Source organism: Poecilia reticulata, chromosome 13, assembly GCF_904066995.2.
Source record: "Poecilia reticulata chromosome 13, P_reticulata-male-v2, whole genome shotgun sequence".
Lineage (NCBI taxonomy): Eukaryota > Metazoa > Chordata > Actinopteri > Cyprinodontiformes > Poeciliidae > Poecilia > Poecilia reticulata.
The window spans coordinates 34,611,465-34,636,893 of NC_088842.1; the positions used below are offsets into that span (position 1 = coordinate 34,611,465).

The following is a 25,429-nucleotide window of genomic DNA, read 5'->3' on the forward strand; positions in this document are numbered from 1 at the left end:
CGGATCTGATTCAGATTTACCTTCAACCCGTTTACAAAATGTTCAGTGTAAACAAAGTTTGATCAAATAAACAGTTCTAGACAGTTAAAAGATTGTAAAGGTTTTCTGTTTGTTCATAAGAAATCAGTTTAATAAAAGAGAAATGAAAATGTAAAATCTGAAGCAGTGGAACACGAGTCAAAGCTTTTATTGTGAAAGCAAAGCCACCAGCTTCCTGTGTATTAAATAATAAAACCTTCAGACATCAAAGATCCCGTTAAACATGTCAGACCTTGTATTTCCGGTCTGACTTCAAAATAAACGCAGGAAATTAAAGGAGCCCTTCAAAATAAATAAATCTGTTTTCTGAAAGTTAAAGATTTTCTTCAGAAAAAAACATGATTTTTTTGTTTTCGATGGAGGAAAATAAATAGAATAATTAACCGTCTGCAGAGTGAAGCTGGTTGATAATCAATACAGATTATTGGTCATGTGATCGGGTTTCATTTCATTTCAGTGGTGTGATCAGGGTCTGCAGGTTCCTGAGGACGTGGCTGGACCGGGTCCAGTTAGCGGGTTTGTTTCACAGTGAGGCGATAAGGCCGCTCCGGTGTTCAGGTCCAGTTCTGGTTCTGGATCAGAATCCAGCCCAGGTTCCTCAAACCGAGGAGAAGAGAAATCTGTCGCATCGTTTTCATGAAGTTCTAGAAAGTTCTGCTGTTTGCGGACATGATGAAGGAAACTGTTCTGGTTCTGACCCGTCAGGGTCCCCGGGGGCCCGGACGGCCGTCATGCCGACACATTAACGTCCCGGAGCGCCATGGCGGCCGTCGTCCCGGCGGCGGAGGCAGGCACCGTGGCAGCAGGGCTTTGCAGCGGCGAGCCGGAGGAGGCGGAGCCCGTCAGGATGGGCGGAACCGGGCCGCTCTGATTGGCCGGCGCCGAGCTGTTGGGGAACAGGATCAGCTGCAGCGTCCGTCGCAGGTTGGGATGCAGGCGGCGCTGTGTCTGGTAGAAGATCTCCACGGCAACGCACTTCATCACCCCGGCAACCAGGTCCTCATAGAGCGGCACTGTGTACATCCTGGAAGTCTGCAGGGAGGAACAACAGAAACATGTCCTGGTAGTTACTGACGCAGCGCTAAGCTGCTAGCAGCGCAGCTAACTGTTGGTTTAGCGCATCAGCGTTTCAATGAGGTTAGCCATAGCGTGTCCAGAAAATGTACATAGGGGAAGCTAAGAGCGTTTAGCATTTTTGCTATGTGTGAAAGCGATTGCCCCTCTTGGATAAAATTCAAAGCGCTAAAGTAAAAATTAGCTCCATTAGCTAACAGAAAAGTTGTTTCTAAACCAAAAATCATTTCGTGTCTAAAAATCTAATCAAACTAGGGCTGAAACGATTCCTCGAGTGATTCGAGTACCTCGATTATTAAAACTCCTCGAGGAAAATGTTCCTGCCTCGAAGCTTCGTTAATTTATGTTTTATCATTTAGCGCCCCGTGTTTCAGCCGGAACATTATCTGCGTTGCGCGGAGCTCTGACTTCCACCTCTGAGTTGTTGACGGAAGCTACGTGTTAGCGGCATAACGTCCAATCTTCAAGTTCGGCCCGCGGGGATTTTACTGATTGGTGATAATTCCGGGTTTTCATCGTTTTTGTGGGACCAATAAACATCCTTAAAATGACCGGCGCGATGCCGGGAGTCCGGCAGCCTTTCTGCTCCGGAGCTGCTGGTTGAACGGCGGGAAGAAGCTGAGGAGGATTTCTACAGGTGAGCGGAGAGACTGAACACGGCGGGCGGCTGAGGGTTGATGCTTACAGGGTAAGAGCAGCTTTACGGACGAACCGCACAATAAACTTATATCATCCCGGTCTGAACAAACGGGAGGCGGAACATGGCTGGTAGATGAGTTTCTGAACGGAGGAGCCGTAAATATCCCGTGTTTCTCCCCCGGTCTACAAAAAAGTAACTGGTAGGGAAGCTCAAAGGTGGAAAAAATAGACTGATGTTGATATCCGATAGTAATACTGGTGTTATGGAAGATTTACCAATATTTTATTTCATAATTGTTTTTATCCGATTACTCGATTAATCGTTTACAACAGCTGAGAGTCACTCAAAGATTCCAGCTCTAGTCATTATCAACAGCATTATTTTCTACCAAATACCATGATGGCTTAGCCCTTCAGCATTAGCGGAACTAACGTTTATGATTAGTGCTTTAGGGTTAGCGCTGCTGTTAGCTAGCAGTGCTCAGCTCTGCATTGACCCAACACCAGTAGCCTGTTCCTGATGCAAGATGTTCAGATAACTCAGACTCTGGCTCCTCTGGTTCGGAGCTGCAGCGAAGCGTCGGCTGTTGTTCTTACGTGTTTGTGCAGGAAGGCTCGGACCCGCGGCAGGTCGGGGTAGAACGTGTTCCTCACCACCATCTGCATCCAGCGGATCTGGACCTCGGCGTTCAGCCCGTCGAACAGCGCCGAGTAGCAGGCGGACAGACTCGCCATCACGTCTGAAACACACAGCGGCCGTCAGCGGCGCTCCAACAGCAGGTGGCGCTGCCGCCGACGCTAAGAGACGCACCGTGCGGCAGCGGTGAGTGGTCCAGCATCCGGTCCAGGAACAGAACCACCTGGAAGGTGCTCCAGGCCGACAGGTCGAAGGTCGCGAGTGCCTGCAGGTCGGGCGGGTCGCCGCCTCTCCACAGGTCGCACAGCTCCTGCACCGGCCCGATCAGAGCGCCCCCTGCTGACAGGTCAGGCTCAAACGGCGGCGGGCCGCAACCGCTCAGCCAGCGCTCGAACTCCAGACCTGAGAACAGGAAGTGATGTCACCAAGCAGGAAGCGGAAGGCAGCAGCGTGAAACCTGCCAGGCGTACCTTCCCTCTGGGAGACGGCGGCGTCCTGCAGCTCCGGGAAACACCGCAGGAAGTAGGCGATGAGGTCCTGAGCCACAACGCTCTGAAACTTAAACTCTGAGATGTAGTCCTACACACACACACACACACACACACACACACCCACACACACACACACACACACACACACACACACACACACACACACACACACACACACACACACACACACACACACACACACACACACACACACACACACGTTAGTCTGTGCGTAGATACAAAATCAGTGTTGGTTCTGAACATCTCTGTAGTTCACAGAGACAGTCTGAAAACAACAAGGTGGAGGTTCAGGAGTGGCCTAGTCAAAGCCCAGACCTGATCCCCACCAACCTGACAGAGCCCAACAGTTTAGCAGCATCCAGATTGACCCACAGAAACATGAAGACAACGACCTTAAAGCTGCAGTACGTGACGTTTATCATGTCTTTGTACTTATTTATTAACCTGTCAGAAACTCCTCTGCCTTCTCACAGTGCTGACCACAAACAACCAATCAGGGCCAGGAGGCGGTTCTGCTTTCCTCTGTTAGGACGGGGCTACATATGTAGCTACATGTAGCCCCGTCCTAACAGAGGAACAGCCTCTAAATCAGGGGTCACCAGCTCCAGTCCTCGAGGGCCACCGTCCTGCAACCTTTAGATGTGTCTCTGCTCAAACACACCTGGATCAAATAACCTGCTCATTTCCAGCCTATTGCAGAGAGGAATGAATGCTGGGGAGGGAATTCAGACATTTTGGAGCAGCGGTGAATCTAAAAGCTGCAGGATGGTGGTAGCCCTTGAGGACTGGAGTTGGTGACCCCTGCTCTAAATGCATCACTGACCTTGAGGAAGCTGTCGAAGCGCCGGACGTCGCCGCTGAGCTCAGACAGGTACGACACGAAGCAGAAGCCTTTCTCATAGGTGAACAGGTTCATCAGCGTGCTGGGGTTCACACCTGCAGGGGAGCAGGAAGGACCCTCACCTGTACAGCTGCACACCGGGGTGTGTGTGTGTGTGTGTGTGTGTGTGTGTGTGTAGGTGTGTGTGTGTGTGTGTGTGTGTGTGTACCTGGCTCAAACTTGACCTGCAGCTTGCTCACAGGGTTGTTGTCTCCAAGGAGACGCAGCTGTCTGTGCAGAGCGTCCAATCGGACCACCGTCTCCAGGCAGGTGAAGGCTTCACCTGGAGACAAAGTTCAGAGTAAAACCCTGACCCCTGATGACCCCTGGTGACCTCTGATAATCCCTGATGACCCATGTGGCCGGACATGAAGCCCTGCCTTGAACGCACTGATTTCACTTCCGATATCTGAGGTTTGATATCAATCAGATACAGAAAAAGAGCTGAATGGCGATAAAACGTTTCTCATTTTAGACACAGACATAAACACGCCTGTCACAATAAATCCGGAAGGGATCCGCGCCATCTTGGTAGGCCAGTGCAGCACAAAGCACAGCGGACCCATGGCTTCAATACCAGCAATAAGAAAATGTGTGTTAGAGAACAATACCAGGACAAAATGGCTGCTGTTGGGATCGACCCGTATGAGACGGGGAAGGAAAATATCTTAGACGATGTGGACAAACTGCCTCTGATCTCCCATTATGGTTTAGTGAACAAGAAGAGCTTCATATGGATGCAGACAATCAGTGTTTAATTTGTAGAGTACGGACAAACTCTTGGTGTGAATGACGAAGTTCTGGTGACCGACAGAGTAAGAACACGTAGCAACAAACACGTAGGCTACATGTCCGTCTAGCTAGCAGATAAAAGCTACATTAGTTAAGCTACTTTAACTAGTTGGGTAGTAAGTACTGCAGTAAATATCACTGATATTTAGGCAGGTAGAGTACTCCAATAGCTTTAATGTACTGATATGGTTTATGACTTGTTTATTGTTGTCATAGTAACTGCCTATCAAGATGGCTGTCGGTTACAGAGTGTGACGTCACATGATAATTATGTATCAGCAGTATTATAAAGTGAGCTCAAACATTTTCATTTGCATGATTTTTCATTTTTGTCTCATTTCTCGATCAAGATGATAAAATCTTCCATTTTTATCATCCCAAGAAAAAAAAAAAAAACAATTATAGCAAAATCTACTGATTTCATGTGACTGAGTTGTGTTTGGTGTTTTGGTCTCAACTAAACCTTTTTTTAAAGTCTCTGTTTACAGAGACTTCATTTAATTTGTTTCATTTATTTTGAAATTTAAAATGTCTTCCAGTTTCAGTGTTAAATGCTCATTAGAATTTAAAGTTTATCGATATTTGAGAATGAGTTATTGCATCATTATCATTATTTAAGGTTTAAAATGGTTTCAAAACAATAATATTATCGTTTACTGCAATAACTTCTGGGTTAATTTATCGTCCAATAAAATTTGTTGCGTCAGACCCTGACATAAATGCAATAAAATACAGATTTATTTGATACTTCAATCTGCTGAGTCAGCAGTAAAAATAAATAATAAAGTGCAACTGAGAAAAATAAACTCCAACAAACCTTCAAATGGATCAGAAAGGGCAATCAGGATTTCTACATGTAACGTGAAATAAAGCGTAGAACCAGACTGAGTAGACGTGGTGGGCGTGGCCTCACCGTACGCCTCCGTGGTGATGCGGCGCTGCGCGTACGTGGCCAGGCCTTCGCTCAGCCACATCTCCTCCCAGGTGGCGTTGGTGACGGCGTTCCCGAACCAGCCGTGCGCGATCTCATGGATGACGTCGATCAGCAGGAACTCGCTGCTCTCCAGGATGGAGGCGATGATGAAGGTGAGGCACGGGTTCTCCATGGCAACGATGGGGAAGGAGGGCGGCAGGAAGACGATGTCGCACCTGCAGAGTTCGGTAGCAACTAGTTACATTTTCTGAAAAAGATTCACTTTTATGAGTGTTTTTACTTCTACTTGAGTAAAATTTCTGGATTTTCGACCCTCTGAATGACAAACATGTTTTAACCAAACGCAGACTCACACCTGCAGTTTGTGTTAAAGTTTAATCAGTTTTCATTGAAACAAACTGATTTGGAGGAGTCTCCATGTTCTCCCTGTGCGTGGTGGGTTCTCTCTGGGTACTCCAGCTTCCTGCCACAGTCCAAAAACATGACTGTTAACTGGTTTCTTTAAATTCTCCCTAGGTGTGTGTGAGTTTCCATGGTTGTTTGCCCTGCGACAGACTGGTGAGCTGTCCAGGTGAGCTGTCCAGGTGAGCTGTCCAGGTGACCTGGGACAAGGGTGTTAGGAAATGGATGGATGGATACAATTTCTGCCATTTGGTCCTTAAAATACCCAAATTTCTGCTTAACTTTATATTTTGGTCCGTCTGATGATGTAATTTTTGAATATTAATTGATAATTTGATGAGGTAATCAGTAATTCATTAGATATTTTGCCAAACATTTTTACTTTTACTTGAGTAAAAATATGTTGAAGTATTTCTAATTTTAATTGAGTCTAATGTTTGTTGGGGGTGCTGTGGTGGCGCAGGGGCAAAGCACAATGAGGTCTTAGTTCTCATGCCGGTGGTCGCAGGTTCGATTCCCGGCCTGGCGACATTTCCCCCTCCCTTATAAACCCTCTCTCCTGTCAAACTGCCTTCAAATAAAGGCCAACAAAAACCTAAAAAAAAAAAAGTCTAAAGTTTGGATACTCGCCCCCCCTGAGCCCGGCGCCCCCTGCTGTCAGGTCGACGTTTGTGTCCGTTGGGTTTCAGACTCACCTGCCCCACAGGTACGGTCCAAACAGGTCCTCTGCCACGCCCAGCCAGCGCTCCACGCTGCCCCCTAGCTTCTTCACGGCGCAGGACAGCAGGCAAGGCTCGGCCCAAACACGACTCCTGCAGAAAAAAGTAAAAAAAAAAAAACATGTTTTTACCCCCAAGAAAAAAAACGCTGGCTAACGATGATTAGCATTCACTTTAGCTAAAAAGTTGTTGATATAATGCACTAAATATTAAATGTTAACCTTTATATATAGAAGGAAAAAGACGACCAGATATTGTCAGGAAAAAGTTATAACTAAGAAACATAACAGAAATGGAAGCTATGCTAGCTTGACTTTGAGAATGTTAGCATGATATTTTGGTAAATTTAGATTAAAGTTTAGATTTTATCTGGAAACATGTATTTAGGAGAAGCTAACTGTGCTAAATGTTTCCTTGTTAGCATAAATGCTACGCTAAAGACTAGTGTCACTATTAGTTAATATGTACTCACCAATGTTTGGACTTATTCAACTGATTAGTGTGGGAAGTCATTATTTTCCCATATTTATCTTTTACACAATTTATTTTTCAAATATTGTTTTTCTTGAGGACAGAATCATCAAAATTACAAGATATTACAATTTATAATATTTTACTAAGCATGACAAATTTATGAGTTTCACTTTTGAAAATAAGTGACAAAAATATTGAATTTGTTCTCTATTCATTTTTTTAAGTACTTGAATATGTTTATTTCTAAGGAATATCTGATGATTATCTATATTTGATGAAAAAAAAATTAACTTTAGAATATTTTGCCTTATATTTTTGTAATTTTTTCCCCCCCAGAAAAAATATCAAAAATTGACAAAATTTTAATTCTCTGAGTTGAGAATAAATTTAAACATTTGGAATATTTTTCTCGGCGCTCGGGAGCGTCCAGGTGACCTCTGACCTGGGCCCGATGTCCACGTGCTGCAGCTCTCCGGCCACCAGCGCCACCAGGTAGGACGGGACCGGGAACTCCATGGAGAACTGGAAGATCCGGTCCAGTTTGGAGTAAGAGCTCCGGGACGCGCTCATCAGAACCGTCACGCCGTCCGGAACCTGAGCGGGAAGTTCCATTTAGTTTTCAACATGTCTTCCCCAACCGACACGCCTCACTTCGCTGACCGGACCCGTCCCAACCGAACAGAACCGAGCAGAACTCACCCGGACGGAGGCGGAGTAGGTGCTCTTCACCGCCGGCGTGTCGAAACACGGGAAGAAGGAGCGATTACACACCGAGTGTCCCTGAGTGAAGACCAGAGGACGGGACTGACTGCAGGTCAGCTCCGAGTCCAGCCACCAGATCTGAGGTCACACAGAGGTCAGAGGTCACACAGAGGTCAGACAGAGGACAGGATGTCAGTCATTAGGAGAAGATCTGGTCTTCAGCAGGAACACGGGTCCAAACATCCAGAAACTCTGACCGGAGTTTTCTGCCTCAGTGACCCAGGCTGAGACAGAGATCAGAAACCAGTTCCAAACCAGTCTGAACGCAACGCAAATCTGTTCCAACAGTGTGAACATAGTACAGATCCAAGTCCAAAACTAGATCTGAAACCAGTTTAAAACTAGATCTGAAACCAGTTTAAAACTAAATCTGAAACCAGTTTAAAACTAAATCTGAAACCAGTTTAAAACTAAATCTGAAACCAGTTCCAAACCAGTCTGAACGCAACGCAAACCTGTTCCAACAGTGTGAACATAGTACAGATCCAAGTCCAAAACTAGATCTGAAACCAGTTTAAAACTAGATCTGAAACCAGTTTAAAACTAAATCTGAAACCAGTTTAAAACTAAATCTGAAACCAGTTTAAAACTAAATCTGAAACCAGTTCCAAACCAGTCTGAACGCAACGCAAATCTGTTCCAACAGTGTGAACATAGTACAGATCCAAGTCCAAAACTAGATCTGAAACCAGTTTAAAACTAAATCTGAAACCAGTTTAAAACTAAATCTGAAACCAGTTTAAAACTAAATCTGAAACCAGTTTAAAACTAAATCTGAAACCAGTTCCAAACCAGTCTGAACGCAACACAAATCTGTTCCAACAGTGTGAACATAGTACAGATCCAAGTCCAAAACTAGATCTGAAACCAGTTTAAAACTAGATCTGAAACTAGTTTAAAACTAGATCTGAAACCAGTTCCAAACCAGTCTGAACGCAACGCAAACCTGTTCCAACAGTGTGAACATAGTACAGATCCAAGTCCAAAACTAGATCTGAAACCAGTTTAAAACTAGATCTGAAACCAGTTTAAAACTAAATCTGAAACTAGTTTAAAACTAAATCTGAAGCCAGTTTAAAACTAAATCTGAAACCAGTTTAAAACTAAATCTGAAACCAGTTTTAAACTAAATCTGAAACCAGTTTGAAACAAAGCCTAGAACCAGTCTGAACCCAGTGATGCAGTAGGACCTGAACCAGTCAGAGGAAGTGGTGTGTGTTCTCACCGCCGGGCCGTCCGTGGTCGTGTATCGGACGGTGACCTGGATCAGCTGTTCGGGTCGCAGCGCTCCGGCCGGCAGGCTGATGACGAGCGAAGACCCGTAATCGGTGAACGGGTCGACCCGGTAGGTGAGGGACGCCGGCTCCTCCTTTCCGTCCCCGGGAACCTTACAGTCTATGGAGTGGATCAACAGCGACGGGTGGGAGTCCAGGACCAGGGCGCTGACCCCCGGTTGGACCGGAACCAGGTCCAGAACCAGCCAGCCACTCATCTCCTTCGCTGCAAAGTTGAGCCGCAGATCCAGGTGAAAGTGGCGCAGCCGGAAGCTCCTGAAGTTGGAGGCCGACGCCACGTCCACCATGGGGCAGCGCGCGGCGCCGGACCTCGGACCGGCCGACGGCGGCTTGGGTTCGCCGGCGCAGCGTCCGCCGGACACCGGCAGCGCCTTCCGGCAGCAGCACAACGAGGGAGAGGTCTGCGTGAGTTCTGCCATGTTCTGCTGGACAGCAGAACCGAACCGGGCCGCAGATGCCCTAATCCAAGGTCAGTCCCAGGTTAAACCTGGGTTCAAACCCGGGATTATCTCAATTCGGACCAAAACCACACCTGGATTAGACCTGGACTGAAACCGGTTTACACCAAACCCATATTAGACTGGGATTAACCCAGTTACCAGAACCAAACCCGATTTTATACTTAAACTTCCTAAATCCTGGACTAAACCCAACTATGTTTGACTTTACCTGATTTGGACCAAAACAGAACCAGATGTTTTTTTAGTTCAGGACAAGCTTGACCTTCGACCCAGGAAGTGCATCTACTGGTTACCAGTACACCCAGTCCAGATTGAACCCATTTTCAATAAACCAGAACCTCGAACTAGAACCCAGCCCTGTTAAACCGGTCCGGTTGTAGTCTGGTTTACGGGACCCAGTCAGCCTACCGAACCGATAACCAGTCCAATTCACCTGCAGCAGAACTTTTCCCACTTGAACTCTGATCCAAACACAGTTTAGCGAACTGTCCAGCCCAGTTCTCCGGTCCGGACGACATTAAAACCCAGTGAATAGGTCCGGCAGTGGCCCAACGCCAGAAGGAGTTCTGCAGAACGGAGCCGAACCGAACTGGGTTAAAGGGTTCCGTCCCCTTGACCCGGTTCCCTGCAGAGCGAGCCTCGGCCCCGCAGACAGAGTTCCGGACCGTTAAGTAAAATCCATCTGGACGGAACCAGACCAGCACCGGCTCCTTCGCTCCCGGTCCGGCTCACAGGGGTGGGAAGGTTCCGGTGGACCGGGACCAGAGGACAGAGTGTCCCCGGAGAACAAAGACCGACAAAGACCGACGGAGACCGGAGGACCGCGGAGGACAAACAGGAAGTACCAGAAAGTTTCTGCTGGCCGCCAGAGGGCGCTGTGGGGACGGGGAGAGGAGAGGAGGACAGCCGGGAGACGGGAGAGGCTGCGGGGGACAAACCTCCATCCAGGGGTCTGTCCATCCTGCCAAGAAATTATAAATCAATTCCTTACGGTTCAACTATCACCAATAAGGAAAAAAGAAAACACAAATTTAAACAAAAAACAAGGAAAAGAACCTCTTCCAGAACCACTTACCTGTTTGACCGAACCGCACGTCTCAGTATGGAGCTACAAAGGAGCGTAAATTTGTTCAAAAGAAAAAAATATATATCTGAAAATAAAGTTTGGACAAAAGATTTGACACTGAAAAATGTTTTTGAAACAGAAAAGTTATAAGATTTAAAATTAAAATAACGCTTTGAAATTGAAAATGTATATTTCAGCTCTTTCATCTCAAATCTACTAAAATATGTGTGTTGGAAAGTAGACAGAACATATAACGCTGTGTTTTTGAAGTGTTAGCTGAAGTTTTTAATTCTGTTTTGCTTTTCACTCGATCTTTAAAAAAAAAAAACAGATTTATTAAGACATCGAAGCCTCTGGTCTGGTTTTGCGTTTGGTCTTGTCGGCCACCGTACCCGCAGTTTTACCCCAAAATGAAGGCACAGGTCGGGAGGAGTGTGTTAAAATGCTTTTACTGATTTTGTTCATCATGCTCTTATAAAAATACAGACACCAACACGGAGACACTTTGACAAAGACTGATCTATCACAAGAAGATTCAGAGTGAAAACATCTCATCGCTCTGCAATGACCGAGGCGGTGACGTGTTCATGACGTCACAGCAGCAGCAGCGGGTCCACGCTCCGCTTCTCAACACGTAGCGGCTCATTTACAGTGACTCTGTACCGTGTGCGTGCTGCCCCCTACAGGCACACAGCAGAAACTGCATCATGACGGCCGATTCCTGTGCAGTAACAGTGTTTGTCCTGCAGGGGGCGGCAATGCCTCCCTCTGAAAGGCCAAAAGTCTTTAAAGGCAAAGAGGTTCTGCACCTCAGACGTTTAAATTATTATTAAAAGCTCTCTACATTCCACATTAAAGCGCATCAGGCTGATTATAACGGATTTGACGCGGATAACAAAGATGATTACGTCATCATTTGCTACAGCTGGAGACGCAGAAGCGTCTCTGCCGATCTCCTCCGACAGTAAAACTAAGACGATTGGATTAACAACTTCACATCAGCAGATGCTTCATACCAGGGGTCTGCAACCATCACTCCAGCTAAATAAATAAAACTCTGCAAATGTTACATCTTTAGTGAAAACACAACAAAAACGTTTAAATAAATAGATACTATAGGAAAATTGTGGCCATTCTTAAGGAAGCAACATTTCATTTTTTTATTTTTATGTTTTAAAACAAAGAAAAAACCCCAAAACATTTAATTAACATTTAAAACCCCAGGATAGATTAATTTTATTCCAGGGGATGTTGGTGTTACCACAGAGTATTAGCGCCACGCTATAAACATCTTTTAAAATAAAATGATGTAACAATGACAACAAAGCGCAATGTTTCAACTTCATTCTTGTAATATTACAAGTTTATTGTCAGAATATTGACTTTATTCTCATGTGATTTAATTCTCTTTTAAAAGTGTATTCTCATAGTTTTATAAATCTTTTGCCCCAATATTGTGTCATGTGACGTAAACCAAAGCAGCACTTAGTTTCCAACGTAATGGTGAGAAAAATAAACCTAATAAATTGATAAAATCTAAATTTAAAAAAATTATTCTTGTTGCTGCATTTTCTTTAGCCACTTTTGGGTCCGGAGCCACAGGTTGCAAACCCCTGACCTGTACAGACGGGAAACCACAGGCTTTGACCTTTGACCCCACCCACCTCCGCATGCAGCCAGTCACACGGTGCCGCCTCCTCAGAGCGTCAAAACGAGTTCAACATGAATAAATAAAATGGAAACCGAGCAGCACCGAGGTTTCTGAGAGCAGCTTCTTCCTCATCATCCTCCTCATCCTCGGACGGACACTTTGCTCTCTGCGGCCGCCAGCATCGAACACAGCCGAGAGTTCTCATTGGCCAGCAGCTGGGCCGGCTCGTCGAACTCCGCCACCTGAGCCAATCAGAGACAGGCAGGCGTGTCACAGCGGGGTCTCGAGAGCAGCAGGTGTTCTGCGTTCTGATTGGCTCCTACCTGTCCCCGGGTCAGCACCATGATGCGGTCGGACGACAGGACGGTGTGGAGTCGGTGGGCGATGGTCAGCGTGGTGCAGTCCTGGAACGAGCTCCGGATCGTCTCCTGGATCAGGAAGTCCGTCTCCGCGTCCATGGCGGCCGTGGCCTCGTCCAGAACCAACACCTGGATCAGAACCGGGCAATCAGAGGGGAGCACACAGGCAGGGGGCGGGACAATGGTCCTGTCTCACCTTGCACTGCCTCAGCAGAGCTCTGGCCACACACAGCAGCTGCCTCTCCCCCACCGAGAAGTTCTCACCGTTCTCCACCACCTCCGACTCCAACCTCTGAGGAAGCTGAGACACCTGAGGGACAGACAGGAGGACAGACAGGAGGGGCAGACAGGAGGGGCAGACAGGAGGACATACAGGAGGGGCAGACAGGAGGACAGACAGGAGGGACAGACAGGAGGGGCAGACAGGAGGACAGACAGGAGGGGCAGACAGGAGGGGCAGACAGGAGGACAGACAGGAGGGGCAGACAGGAGGGACAGACAGGAGGACAGACAGGAGGGGCAGACAGGAGGACAGACAGGAGGACAGACAGGAGGGGCAGACAGGAGGGACAGACAGGAGGACAGACAGGAGGGGCAGACAGGAGGGGCAGACAGGAGGACAGACAGGAGGGGCAGACAGGAGGGACAGACAGGAGGACAGACAGGAGGGGCAGACAGGAGGACAGACAGGAGGACAGACAGGAGGGGCAGACAGGAGGGACAGACAGGAGGACAGACAGGAGGGGCAGACAGGAGGACATACAGGAGGGGCAGACAGGAGGGCAGACAGGAGGACAAACAGGAGGACAGACAGGAGGACAGACAGGAGGGGCAGACAGGAGGGGCAGACAGGAGGACATACAGGAGGACAGACAGGAGGGGCAGACAGGAGGACAGACAGGAGGACAGACAGGAGGGGCAGACAGGAGGGGCAGACAGGAGGACATACAGGAGGACAGACAGATTAATATTAACCGTGTTACCTTCGGTTGTTATAAAAATTAAATATGACTTTTACTTAAATTTTACTTCCTGATTGAACGCCTTGAAATAACAAAAGGTTTTGTCCAACCAGGAAGGTGGTGCATCATCATATCATTCTTCTCTCAGAAACAGAAACTCTTCCAGGACATGTAAACGTTTCCCCCGCTCCGGTGAGGATCCACTCACCGACTCCTTCATGTGACTCCTCTCCAGAGCGTCCCAGATCTCCTCCTCTCTGTACTGGTTGAACGGATCCAGGTTGGACCTGCAGCAACAGAAATTCTGGTTTGATCTGAGCAGCAGAAAGTTTTCACACCCCTTCACTTTCCCACACAATCTGACATGTTAAAGGTTTTGTTCTAGATCCGACTGATGTACTGTTTGCTTTAGGAAAACCTTCAGTCTGACATGAATCATGATCTGTTACGTCTGTGCACTGGATCAGTCCGGTACACACAGACGTACCAGACTGATCCAAAACCCTCAGCCAGGATAACAGAAGAGCGACTGAAAGAGACAGCTGAGAAAAACAAGACAGGAAGTTCTACCTGACCGTCCCGCTGAACAGAACCGGGTCCTGCGGGATGATGGACAGCTTGCTGCGCAGATCGGCCAATCCGATGTCGCTGATGTCGATGCCGTCGATCAGGATGGAGCCTCCGGTGCGCTCCACCAACCGGAACAAGGCAACGCCCAGAGACGACTTCCCTGCAGGACCAAACCCTTGATTTCAAAACATGATCTCTGGGGTCCAGTTCCTCTGTCTCACCGTCCCAAATGCCCTGCCTACCTGATCCGGTTCTGCCGATGATGCCGACCTTCTCCTTTGGTCTAATGGAGCATGAGATCTTGTTCAGAACCAGAGGGAGGTTCTCCTGGTACCTCATCTCCACATCCCGGAACACCAGCTCCCCCTGCTGGGGCCAGTCAGGCGGAGGAGCCTGACCTTTAACCCGGGCGGGAGCCTCCTGGGACAGAGACTGAAGCACACAGAAATCAGTCCAACATCTGGGTTCATCAGAGACACTAGGAACACCAGTGTTCCCAGTTAGTGAGGAAACTGCTCCCAGTACCTGGATGTAGTGATGGATTCTCTCCACAGAGGTGAAGCGAGCTTCGGTCTCTGAGGCGAGTCGCACCGTGAACTGGAACAGTCCTGTTAACTGGCAGAGACAGAGGTTCTCCTTCAGGATCCGAAACAACCCCAACAGTCCAGCAGACACATCCCTAAACTCTGGTTCAGAGCCGATCCCAACAACGGCAACGAAAACATCTCCTGGTGCCGAGACCGGACCACAGATAAACGAGTTCAGCAAGAGAAGAACTCAACGATTCTGACAACCTGGACAAACTGCAGAGGAGCCCGAAGTCCTGAAAGATCAGAAGGTCCACTCGTACCTTTACAGAACCAGTGGATACTATTTGGGGTTGAATTATCTTAAGAAGCTCTTATCTCGTTATCCAGTGAAATGTCCACTGTTGGCGGCACCAAGCTTGGTTCCCCAAACTGGTGAAAACGACTGTCAACAAAGTACTGAAGTTCAAAGGCACCTGAACTGAACCAGTTCAAGAAAGTGGAAACGCACTAAAAGACCCTGGCTGATGGACTGAGTAGAACCTGTTTTCTAGAGCAGTGGACCATAGTCCCGGTCCTCAAGAACCGCATGTTTTAGATGCGTCAAGCAACCACCTGAATCAGATGGTTCAGGGCTTGGAGAACATTGTTCTAGAAAAAGACACCAGACAGAGCGGTTCTGACACTTGTTCCTTCAAAGAGATTTTTCATACAGGAAAGACGACCCAGTTAACACAGATCTTACTGAATATGATGGTTTGGTTGCTGTTTGGTTGGAACAGGTTTACAGGACAGAACTTAAAGGTTTCAGTTACCTGGACAGCGTAGGATATGGCCAGCCCGGCGTAGGCAGGGGGGATCTGTCCGTGCATCAGGACCATCATCAAAGCCGTCATGCTGATCAGAGACACGCTGATGATATCCAGACGAACCGCCAGCCAGCGCATGGCGCAGCTGAACAGGTAGAAGGGAGCCTGGTTCTGGTCTAGTAAAAACTGGTACCTAAATAAACCAGAACACAGTAATCAAGTCCTGACCTCATGAGATCTGGATGTCAGGGCAGAGGTTCTGGTTCTGACCCTGACCTGCGGAGGAAGTCCTGGCCACGGTCGTAGGCCTGCAGAGTCGTCAAGCCCTGGATGCTGGACATGATGTGGGACATGAAAGGCGACATCGTCACATTGTCCAAACGTTTCAGCTCCCGGATGAAGACCTTAGAGACGCTGTGGAGAACAGCAAAGCCCAAGACCAGAGGTCCAACAGCCACTAGGAACCATGGGAAAACACAGCTGATGACACCCAGACAGAAGAAGACCAGGATCACGTTCTGGATAAACATTTCCGCCTGGAAGGGCAACCGGGTGTCAACTGGAATGAGACAGAGACAAAACCGAGTCAAGCAAAGACCAGAACCCCAGAAAATGGTCCAGTCCTGCTAACCTACCTTCATCCATGTCCTTGGAGAAGCGATTGAGGATCCGTCCTGTAGGAGTCATGTCGAAGAACTTCATGGGGCAGCGCAGGATTTTGTGGAAAAGTTGGTCATGCAGTTTAGAGGAAGCTCTCAAAGTTCCCTAGAAAGACACAACCATGGTGTTACCACTGGGAGAAACGGTACCTGCAGTCTGTTGGGCTTAATCTGGTGTAAAGGACCGCGCAGACCAAACAGACTTCCTGAAAGACGCTATGCTGCTCCTCACGTTGTGGTACCCTCACACTGAGGAATGCTAAAGATCCGGGCTGCCAAGTCTCACTGGGAGAACCGTGTTTCACTCTGACCTAAAATGGTCTTCAAAGGCCTTAGGGTCTAATTCCTTCACAGCAGTGCTGACCACTGCTAACAACGGACCAGGAGTCTGGCCTCTGACCTTGACGAAGGCGATTCCTCGGATGAATTTGAAGATCAGCATCACTCCCATGGAAGAGGCATAAATGACGGCGTACTGTTGCATCTTGGGATTGTCCTTCATGCTGACACTCATTGCTGAGCTGTTGCCCACGGTTACCGTGGTATTCTGGAAACCAGGAGAGAGGAGTCAGAGGAAGAGGCGATGAAGGTGATCTGAGGAGGAGGATGTCAGGCGACCCACCCCGCTGCCCTGGTTGATCCAGTAGCTTAGCCACCAGTGGCAGAAAGCCGCACTTCCCACATTGAGAACAAACAGAACCAGGATCAGCAGGCAGGGGGCGGAGCCTCCGCAAGCCGCCATGTAGACCCTGAACACGGGCCAGGACACGGCCCCGTACTGCTGCTCCTCACCTTGGAGAACAGCAGAACATGGTCAGAACCGGACAGTCCGGGTTAGGGCTAGACGAGTCGGTAATGAAGTCAGTACCGTTGTCTTTGACAACCGGCGAACTCTTCTTCACGGATCCTGGTTTGGTGTCGGCCGGCTTCCTCTGAGAGCCACCCTGCTTCCTGCTGGGGACCTGAAACATGGAAAGGGTGATTCAGACAGACAGACAGACAGATGGACTCAAGACAGATGGACTCAGACAGACTGGTACCTCTATGACGGGTGGGTCCCCCAGCTGGAAGTGGTTGAACATGGCTGCATAGTCTCCATTCAGCTTCATCAAGTCGTCATGGTTACCCTGCTCCACTATGCTCCCCTCCCTCATCAGAATGATGTCATCACAGTCCACCATGTACTGCGGACACACAGGTATCTCCATGGTAACCCTATCCAGCGGACGGACATCTGTCAGAGTGTGGAGGAAGGCTACCTGCAGCTGGTGGGTGACAAAGATGACGGTCTTGTTGTGAAGCTGCTTCTTGATGGCGTTGCGGAAGATGTGATTGGCCACGTGGGCGTCCAGAGCGCTCAGAGGATCATCCATGATGTAAACGTCCCGGTCGCTGTACAGCGCTCGGGCCAAGCTGATCCGCTGCCGCTGGCCGCCACTCAAGTTGGCGCCGCGCTCTCCGATCTGATTGGACAGATGCGTTGGAGGTGAGTGACGAGGTTAATGTTGCTGTTTGGGTCAAAGGGATTAGAAGTGACCAATGATTTTGCAACATAGTCCAAATATCAAGCAGATCTAAATTTAGCTGTGTCCAGATCTGGTTCTAAGACTAAACTAGGAACGACCAGCACTTTCCTTTGGTTCCTAACCTGATGAATAATCAACCCACAGTCCAAAGGACAGTATGAACTCAACCAATACAAACTATTGACGAGTTTGGTCTTTAAGGAACAAAAAAGTAGAAAAACAGGACTGAGGTACCGGCTATTGTGTCACAATGAGCTCTGGAGCTGGTCGTTCATGGAGTGAATATGATACGAGTTCTAACTGGGTCCAGTTCTGGTCCTAAGACCCGACTGGGAAGGGTCACCATTTGCCTTTGGTTCCTAACCTCAACAACCTTCAATGAAACCAGGTTGTTAGAAACCAACATTAGAGCGTGTTTGTTTGAATTGTGTTTACCCACATGCCCTACATTGTAGTCCACTTCCTGTTTTTGGAGTGGTCTGATTTCAAACCGCACCAGAGTTCACTTCAACCGAACCGAGACTGAGGTTTGTAGACGGACCAGAGATCGCTTTGTTGGTATGATTACGCATTCACACATCCGCTAACAAACCAGACTTTCTAGGCAAACCGACTGGAGTTCGATTAAAGCTGCTGTGAATGTTCTTGGAAAGTCTTTGTATAAAAAAAACCTGAAGAAGTTTTTAACTCAGTTGTCTTCCATCATGCTCATGTAAGTATCACAAAGAGAAAGCTCCCTCCACTGGTGGGTCTGTGCCTTACCAGAGGCACCAAAAGCTGAAAAGTACAGACCTCCATCTTGAAGCGGAGGACTCACTCTGGTCCATGCTAGTTAGCAACCTTTACTTCCTGTTTACTGCAGCCATACTTAGCGTGGGTAGCCTGGTTCATTCGATCCAAACCAGTAAACGGAAACATGGCTAATTCGCTTTTTCTTTTTAAAAGTTTGTTCAAAATTTGCATAACAGAGAAACAGGAAATGACATCACCTCTGTGAGGTCAGCATTAGGCAGCAGAGTCATGTCCAGTTTGAGGCAGCAGGCACTGAGGACAGACTGGTACCTGCAGAGACACAGAGACGGTGAGTCTACCTGTGGACCGCCCAGTCCTGAGTCCAGGTGTCTCTGCCTCACCTGTCCTCCTGGTATTCCCGTCCAAACAGGATGTTGTCTCTCAGCGTGGCGTTCAGGATCCAGGCCTGCTGAGCGACGTAGGCCATCCTCCCCCGGACCGCCACGCTGCCCTCCAGCATCGTCATCTGCAAACACACCAACCAGTCAAAACCAGTCCCCACCAGCTGTCTGCTGGGAACAGTGGGACACACTGGAGACGTCACCTGTCCTAAGATGGCTGAGATCAGAGAGGTCTTCCCACTGCCGACGCAGCCGCAGACACCGAGCAACTGTCCCTGGAGACATTCAGAGACGCAGAGAGTAAAGGACAGGACGGTGGACAGAGGCACAGAGTGAGACACACCCACCTGCTGGACGTTCAGGGTAATGCAGTGCAGGGTGCTCTGAGGACGCTGGGAGGGATGGGGGGCCGTCAGGAGGGGGGGACAGCTGTCCTCCTCATCCCCATCTTCCTCCTCAGGACTTGAATCTGCGTCTCCACCCAACAGGGAACCGGTCACCTCCTCCTTCTCCTCCTTGTCCTGGAGGACACCTGCGTCTCTGCACCTGGACATGAGGACATGTTGGACCTGAACCTGAAGTTGGTACCGAGGCGGTTCTGTCAGGTCCGTCTGGGTTTACTTTTCTCTCTGTCGATGGCGGCCGGCTGCTCGGACACACGGGCTGGCCTGGGCGCTGTGCCCTGCGCCTTCCCATCCTAGAGAGGCTCCGCACATCTCCACGGCAACAAGAGGGTCGCTAGGCAACGCTCGGACGCTGTCAATCTCTGGCAACAGGAAGAGACTCTGAACGCAGACACAGAGCGGTCACATTAGCTGAATCTGGCACCACAGCTCTGCTCCTCAGCAACCTGATCAGTCACTCTGCAGGTAGGTGGCGCTACAACATCATGGGATCAAGTGGAAGCTAACGCTGATGTACGAGGTCAACATGGTATCTGGTGAAAGCTAATGCTAAAGCTTCACATCAACAGGTATTTACAAGCATTACATCAAAAGCTAGCTATATCAACATGTTATCGAGTAGAAGCTATCTATTGGAAGCTAATGCTAAAGTGCAGAAGAAATGGAACCGCTGTGTAAAAACGCTTCACCCTCTTCAAAATAAGAGCATAAATACAAACATGTAACTGCTTGAGGAATTAACAGTCGATAACCAAGACTTTATTCAACAGAAAGTTTTCAAAACAGCAGAGTAAATTTAGTGCTTTAGAATTTAGAACTGTTTTCAAAGTTAGCAAAAGTGTTAAACTGCTAAGCCAAAAATTACCACAGCTAATGCTAGGAGAATTAATTTTCAGCTTAGCACTGAGCTAAAAATTAGCTGTGCCATTAGCGGCTTAGTGAAAGGTATTTGGCAGGATGTGTCCGATGGTCATTTCTGTACCTTGAATCTCTCCACGGCCACTGAAGCCTCCGACAGGGACTTGACAGAAATTGGCGTCACTTTAAGGGCAAAGGTCATGGCGTTGAACACCGTGACGACAGTGAAGGCCTGGAAAAGAGGGCGGAGTTAACAGGCTGGTGAACAGGTGAGTGGAGGTCTGACATATGGAGGCGTTTGGAACCTGAGCGGCTGTGAGGTCGTATCCTAGCAACATGTGGGTGGAGAACGTCACAACGCTGGCGATGACGACCACGATGGGAGCCACGCCCACCGTGATGCTCTGGAAATACCCTGTGAGCTCCAGCAGGCGGCGCTCCTCGTCCCGGATCCCTGACAGGAAGCAGAAACGGGTCACGGCCTGCGTTACCACGGCAACGGGCAGGAGGAGGGCTGTCAGGAGGCCTCGTACTTTGGACGTGCCCCGAGAAGGCTTTCACCCAGGCGTACATCTTGATGAACTTGATGTAGCTGAGGATCTCGTTCATCTTCTGCACTCGCCTGTCGGTGACGGCCACGCCCTTCCTCCTGAAGTACGCCGTCATCCTGGAGCTGAACATCTGGAAGCAGAAACGCAGATCATGTCGCCTTCCTGCGGGATCCCACTCACTACGCTGTGCCAAACACAGATTCGCATAAAAATCCTGATTCCAATTTACTATGATCCAGTATTTATTTTATGTATATATTTTTATGAGTTTTACATTGCTTATGGTTATATTTGTATTTGCCAATATTTGCATGGAGCAGCTGTCAACATAAAGAATTTTCCATTGGGGATCAATAAGTACATTCTATTCTATTGTTTATGGGTCATTTCTGTTTTTCAATATGTAATAAAATAAAATAAATGAAAAGACAGTAATATACTGGACACATTAGTGTCTCTATTTGTTGTTTTGCTTTGCAAAGCAGACTGCAGAAGACCTTCAGGATTAAAGCAGAAATTATTATGAGTTTGATTTTGAATCAAATTCCGAGTTAGTAAAATATTCCCAGCTCTTTCCTCACCATGGAGGGATAGAAGAGGATGAAGACGGAGGATCCCAGCAGCGATGTTGGACCCAGGATGTACAGGTTGTACGCGACACCGAGAACGGCCAACAGGGGGCCACCCGCTAGCAGACTGCCCACCGCCGCTGCGTCAAACATCCGCTGCCCATCGCTGGAGCACATGTTGATGAGCTGAGTGTGAGGAATAACCATGGGGAAACCCGTTAGCGGCGCCGCTCGCTTCCTGTGAAGCCACCAAGCGGTGCGGGAACCAACCTGGCCCACAGACTTGTCCCGGACACTGCGCAGTCGCAGGATCTTCTCGAAGGCCAAGCTGAGCACAGCTCCTCTCAGCCTGCACCCGGTCCGGTAGTTCTGGGCCCAGGTCAGAGCCAGAGACCAGGACCGCATCAGCTCCGTGGTCAGGAGCCCCAGGACCAGCAGCCACCCGGAGGTCAGGTCCGATTCCTCCTGCTGGGTGTAGTCCAGCAGACGCTTCACCACAAACGCCTGGAGAGAGAGCAGAGCGGCGGTGAGTCTCAGAACACAGAACGGCATGATAAGGAAAACCAGGGGGAGAACCAGAACCAGAACCTAGGAGGATAAATGGTTGTGGAAGATGGTTACAAGGCCGTAAGACGCCATTGAAACAGGGTGAGAAGGTGACGAGAACCAGGTGTGGTAATTAAAAACTGGGACAAGGTGTGGGAAAAGATAGAAGCAGGTGTGGCGATCGAAACAGGAAGTAGGTGTGGAGATTAAAGCAGGAAGTAGGTGTGGAGATTAAAACAGGAAGTAGGTGTGGAGATTAAAGCAGGAAGCAGGTGTGGAGCTCGAAACAGGAAGTAGGTGTGGAGATTAAAACAGGAAGTAGGTGTGGAGATTAAAACAGGAAGTAGGTGTGGAGATTAAAACAGGAAGTAGGTATGGAGATTAAAACAGGAAGTAGGTGTGGAGATTAAAACAGGAAGTAGGTGTGGAGATTAAAACAGGAAGTAGGTGTGGAGATTAAAACAGGAAGAAGGTGTGGAGATTAAAACAGGAAGTAGGTGTGGAGATTAAAGCAGGAAGCAGGTGTGGAGCTCGAAACAGGAAGTAGGTGTGGAGATTAAAGCAGGAAGTAGGTGTGGAGATTAAAACAGGAAGTAGGTGTGGAGATTAAAGCAGGAAGTAGGTGTGGAGATTAAAACAGGAAGTAGGTGTGGAGATTAAAGCAGGAAGTAGGTGTATGTTATTTTAAAAAAAAACAATAAGCAGGTGTGGGTAGGACTGGTTTTGGACTCTACTGGCACAGACCCAGACTGTGGTTCTAGCGATCAGCAAAGGTAACCGTTAAAGGTGTGTGATGTCAGCTGGTGGAGACTCACCGGGCCGCTGAATCCGGCGATCTGAGTGACGGTGAGGCAGAGGATGGACAGGAGGAGCCGGGCCCGGCAGAAGGTCCAGACGACCGAACATAGGGACGCCTCGGTTCCTTTGGACCTCTGCTCCTCCTCCCACAGCGTCCTGAGCCTGGACAACCACAACAACCATTCAGCTGCTGAGCTAACTCACACGGAAAACGCCGGAGTGCCACCCACCTCACGCTGTTGTCATGGCAACGCTCCTTCGGCGCCACAGGCCAGACGTCCTCCAATAGGAGCTGCCCTTTCCTGCGAGCTTGCAGAGCCAGAGGAGTCAGCCAATGAAACGTCATGAAGGAGAAGAAACCCGCGCTGTCGACTGGGTGGGCACACCTGAGGACAGATACACACCTGAGGACAGATACACACCTGAGGACAGATACACACCTGAGGACAGATACACACCTGAGGACAGATACACACCTGAGGACAGATACACACCTGAGGACAGATACACACCTGAGGAGAGGTGTGGGTTTGAAAAGAGTCGCTCGATTGGTCACAAGTTGCTCTTTTCAAAAGCTCCCTAGATTTGTTGCTAATTGTAATTAGAAAAGAAAAAAGATTTCACCTAAATTGTTTATATATATATATATATATATATATATATATATATATATATATATATATATATATATATATATTTTTATGACTGCATACTGGTTGGTTTTGAAGAAAAAACATCACTAGATTTCGCAAGTTGCTCTTTTCAGATTGTCACTAAATGTGTCGCTAGTCACTTAAAAAAAAAACATTGCTAGATTTGTTGCTCGTAAGAAAGAAAAGGGATTTATTAAATTTATTTATTTAAAAGGGTAGGGATTTATTGTAATAAATAAATTGCCAGATTTGTCGCTAGTCGCCGTTTTGTTCCTGAAGTTAGTAGATTTGTCAGTAATTATTGCTTGTGGGAAAAAAGCTGCTAAAATTGTCTGAAAGTTGCTAAATATAGTTACAACGTTGCTAAGTTAGCAATAATGCTATCCCTTGTCCTGACCACACCCCGTCTAACCCACACTTGGCCACGCCCCTCAGTATGTATTGGCTTCTACATGTGTTTGGGGGCGGGGCTAAGCTTTCACAGGTCAGACATGCTCCTCACCTGTCATCCTTCTGCTCTGTGGCTCCGCCCTTTGCCAGCTCGTCGTCATGGCAACCAGCTGGTCTGTCCTCAGACAAACCCAGGAGGATAATCTGGAAACACACACACACACACACGCACACACACACACACCTGAGCAGCAAGTCAATCAAAGACATGCTCATTTCTGGGTTTTGTCATCAAAACTGGACCTGGTTCTGGTTCTGAGTGCGTTTAAGCTGATTACGGTCCTCATGGACTGGACTGAGTTTTGGATCTGAATGTGTTTACACAGTTAATTGTCCTCATAAAGATAGAAAAAACAGACTGGTTCTGGTTCCGAGTTTGTTTATACAACTAACGGACGGGACCAGGTTCTGGTTCTGAAGGTCCCAACACAGACAGGAAGAGCATCACATTGGGCTGAGGGATGATCTGAGCATGCTCAGATGGAGTCAATCAGACCGAGCACGTGCATAGCTCACGTTCCTGCCCCGTGACGCTTTCACGCTCTGAAGCAGCCAATCTAGAGCCTCGCAGCTTCTTCACCCCAGCCAATCAGCTCGCGGCTCTGCGCTCAGCGTGACGGAGTGGGCGGGGCTTCTTATATAAACAGACTTCAGCTTTGTTCTGAGCTCCTGTCCGCAGACTCCTCATCCCAGGCTTTTATTTTGAAAAACTAATCAACATCACAGAGCATCTTTCTGCTCATGTTAAAGGGATGAATCTATGTTTTTGGTGACCTTTCTGAGGAATATACTTTAAATTTAAATCTTTTTAAGCATTCAAGAGGTTTAAATCTGTCCTCTCCTCTGATTGGACGGGTTGCTGTGATGTGTTCTCACCTGGTTCTGGCTGACCTCTGACCTTGGCGGAGCGTCGCAGGAGTTCTGCGGTAGACCCGACTCGCTCCTTCCAAAGTCATGTTGTTTCATCGTCTATCAGACCACATGGAGGCGTGACCTCTGACCCCGGTACGCTGAACAACAGGGGGAAATACTGGAAAACGTGCAAATAAACCAAGAAAAACATCTGAATATTACAATAAAACTTCATAGAACATAAGAGAAACACATTAACACCGCGGAGGGGTCAGGGGTCAAATTTCAGCTTCAGGTGAACCTCCAGGTGTGTGTCAGGTACTGTAGTACAGCAGCTGGAACACTGTGTACGGATGCTACAGAGTACTACGGAGGACTCCTTCAAAATAAAGGCCTGTGATGATGCGCTGATGACCGGAGCCGTCCGCGCGCGCGCTCGAACCCCATCAGAGATCAAACAGTCGACCGCTGTCACCTGCGCAGGTTCTCACCTGTCCGTGGGTGCGCGCGTGTCCGTGTCCGTGTCCGCGCGGCTCTCTGTCCTCCTGCAGCTTCGCTCAAGTGATGCTGCGGCTCAGCGCCGGCGGGGCGGGGCATCATGGGAAATGGAGTTACGACGCGAAATATGCGTCACAACCGGAAGTTAAGGAAAATTATATCAATTAAACTTTTATTAAGGTGATTCAGAGAGGATTTAAGGTAGAGAACAGTTAAGAGAGCCTCTTCTTCTGCGATGTCAGTTTGGACAGAAACACTGAAATAAATCCTATTCCTGAAAGATCCTGTATAAATAACGCAATGGCGCCCCCTGCGGCCGGTGAAGGCATCTTCAGCCGGGAAACAAACCGGTAGAAATAAACAAAGCA

At 48.3% G+C, this 25,429-nt stretch overlaps 2 protein-coding genes across 3 annotated transcripts; both read right to left on the reverse strand.

The window, feature by feature from the left end:
- Positions 1-171: 171 nt before the first annotated feature.
- rnpepl1 (arginyl aminopeptidase like 1) lies at positions 172-10,547 on the reverse strand. The gene is made up of 11 exons (XM_008426766.3): positions 9,090-10,547; positions 7,802-7,942; positions 7,545-7,696; positions 6,605-6,721; positions 5,487-5,722; positions 3,951-4,064; positions 3,725-3,837; positions 2,860-2,968; positions 2,564-2,791; positions 2,350-2,492; positions 172-1,071 (listed from the first exon to the last, which is right to left on the reverse strand). Exons 1-11 carry the CDS (start codon positions 9,576-9,578, stop codon positions 769-771), a joined length of 2,145 nt encoding a protein of 714 aa, XP_008424988.2. The 5' UTR covers positions 9,579-10,547; the 3' UTR covers positions 172-768.
- A 572-nt stretch (positions 10,548-11,119) lies between these two features.
- On the reverse strand, positions 11,120-25,189 carry abcc5 (ATP-binding cassette, sub-family C (CFTR/MRP), member 5). Of its 2 annotated transcripts, none has more exons than XM_008426762.3 (30): positions 25,055-25,189; positions 24,588-24,741; positions 23,764-23,855; positions 22,839-22,994; positions 22,626-22,770; positions 21,535-21,768; positions 21,277-21,450; positions 20,678-20,825; positions 20,450-20,598; positions 20,269-20,376; positions 19,504-19,667; positions 19,230-19,428; positions 19,086-19,157; positions 18,883-19,007; positions 18,739-18,811; positions 17,483-17,686; positions 17,264-17,407; positions 17,092-17,185; positions 16,846-17,015; positions 16,624-16,770; positions 16,200-16,329; positions 15,841-16,123; positions 15,571-15,757; positions 14,754-14,843; positions 14,471-14,660; positions 14,229-14,388; positions 13,867-13,945; positions 12,893-13,006; positions 12,661-12,825; positions 11,120-12,579 (listed from the first exon to the last, which is right to left on the reverse strand). In XM_008426762.3, the coding sequence occupies exons 2-30, from the start codon at positions 24,675-24,677 to the stop codon at positions 12,478-12,480; spliced, it is 4,188 nt and encodes a 1,395-aa protein (XP_008424984.1). In that variant the 5' UTR covers positions 24,678-24,741; positions 25,055-25,189; the 3' UTR covers positions 11,120-12,477. The 2 variants fall into 2 exon arrangements, with proteins under 2 accessions (XP_008424984.1, XP_008424985.1); XM_008426763.3 differs by having other exon boundaries at positions 24,588-24,721; positions 25,055-25,177.
- Between the last annotated feature and the right edge of the window lie 240 nt (positions 25,190-25,429).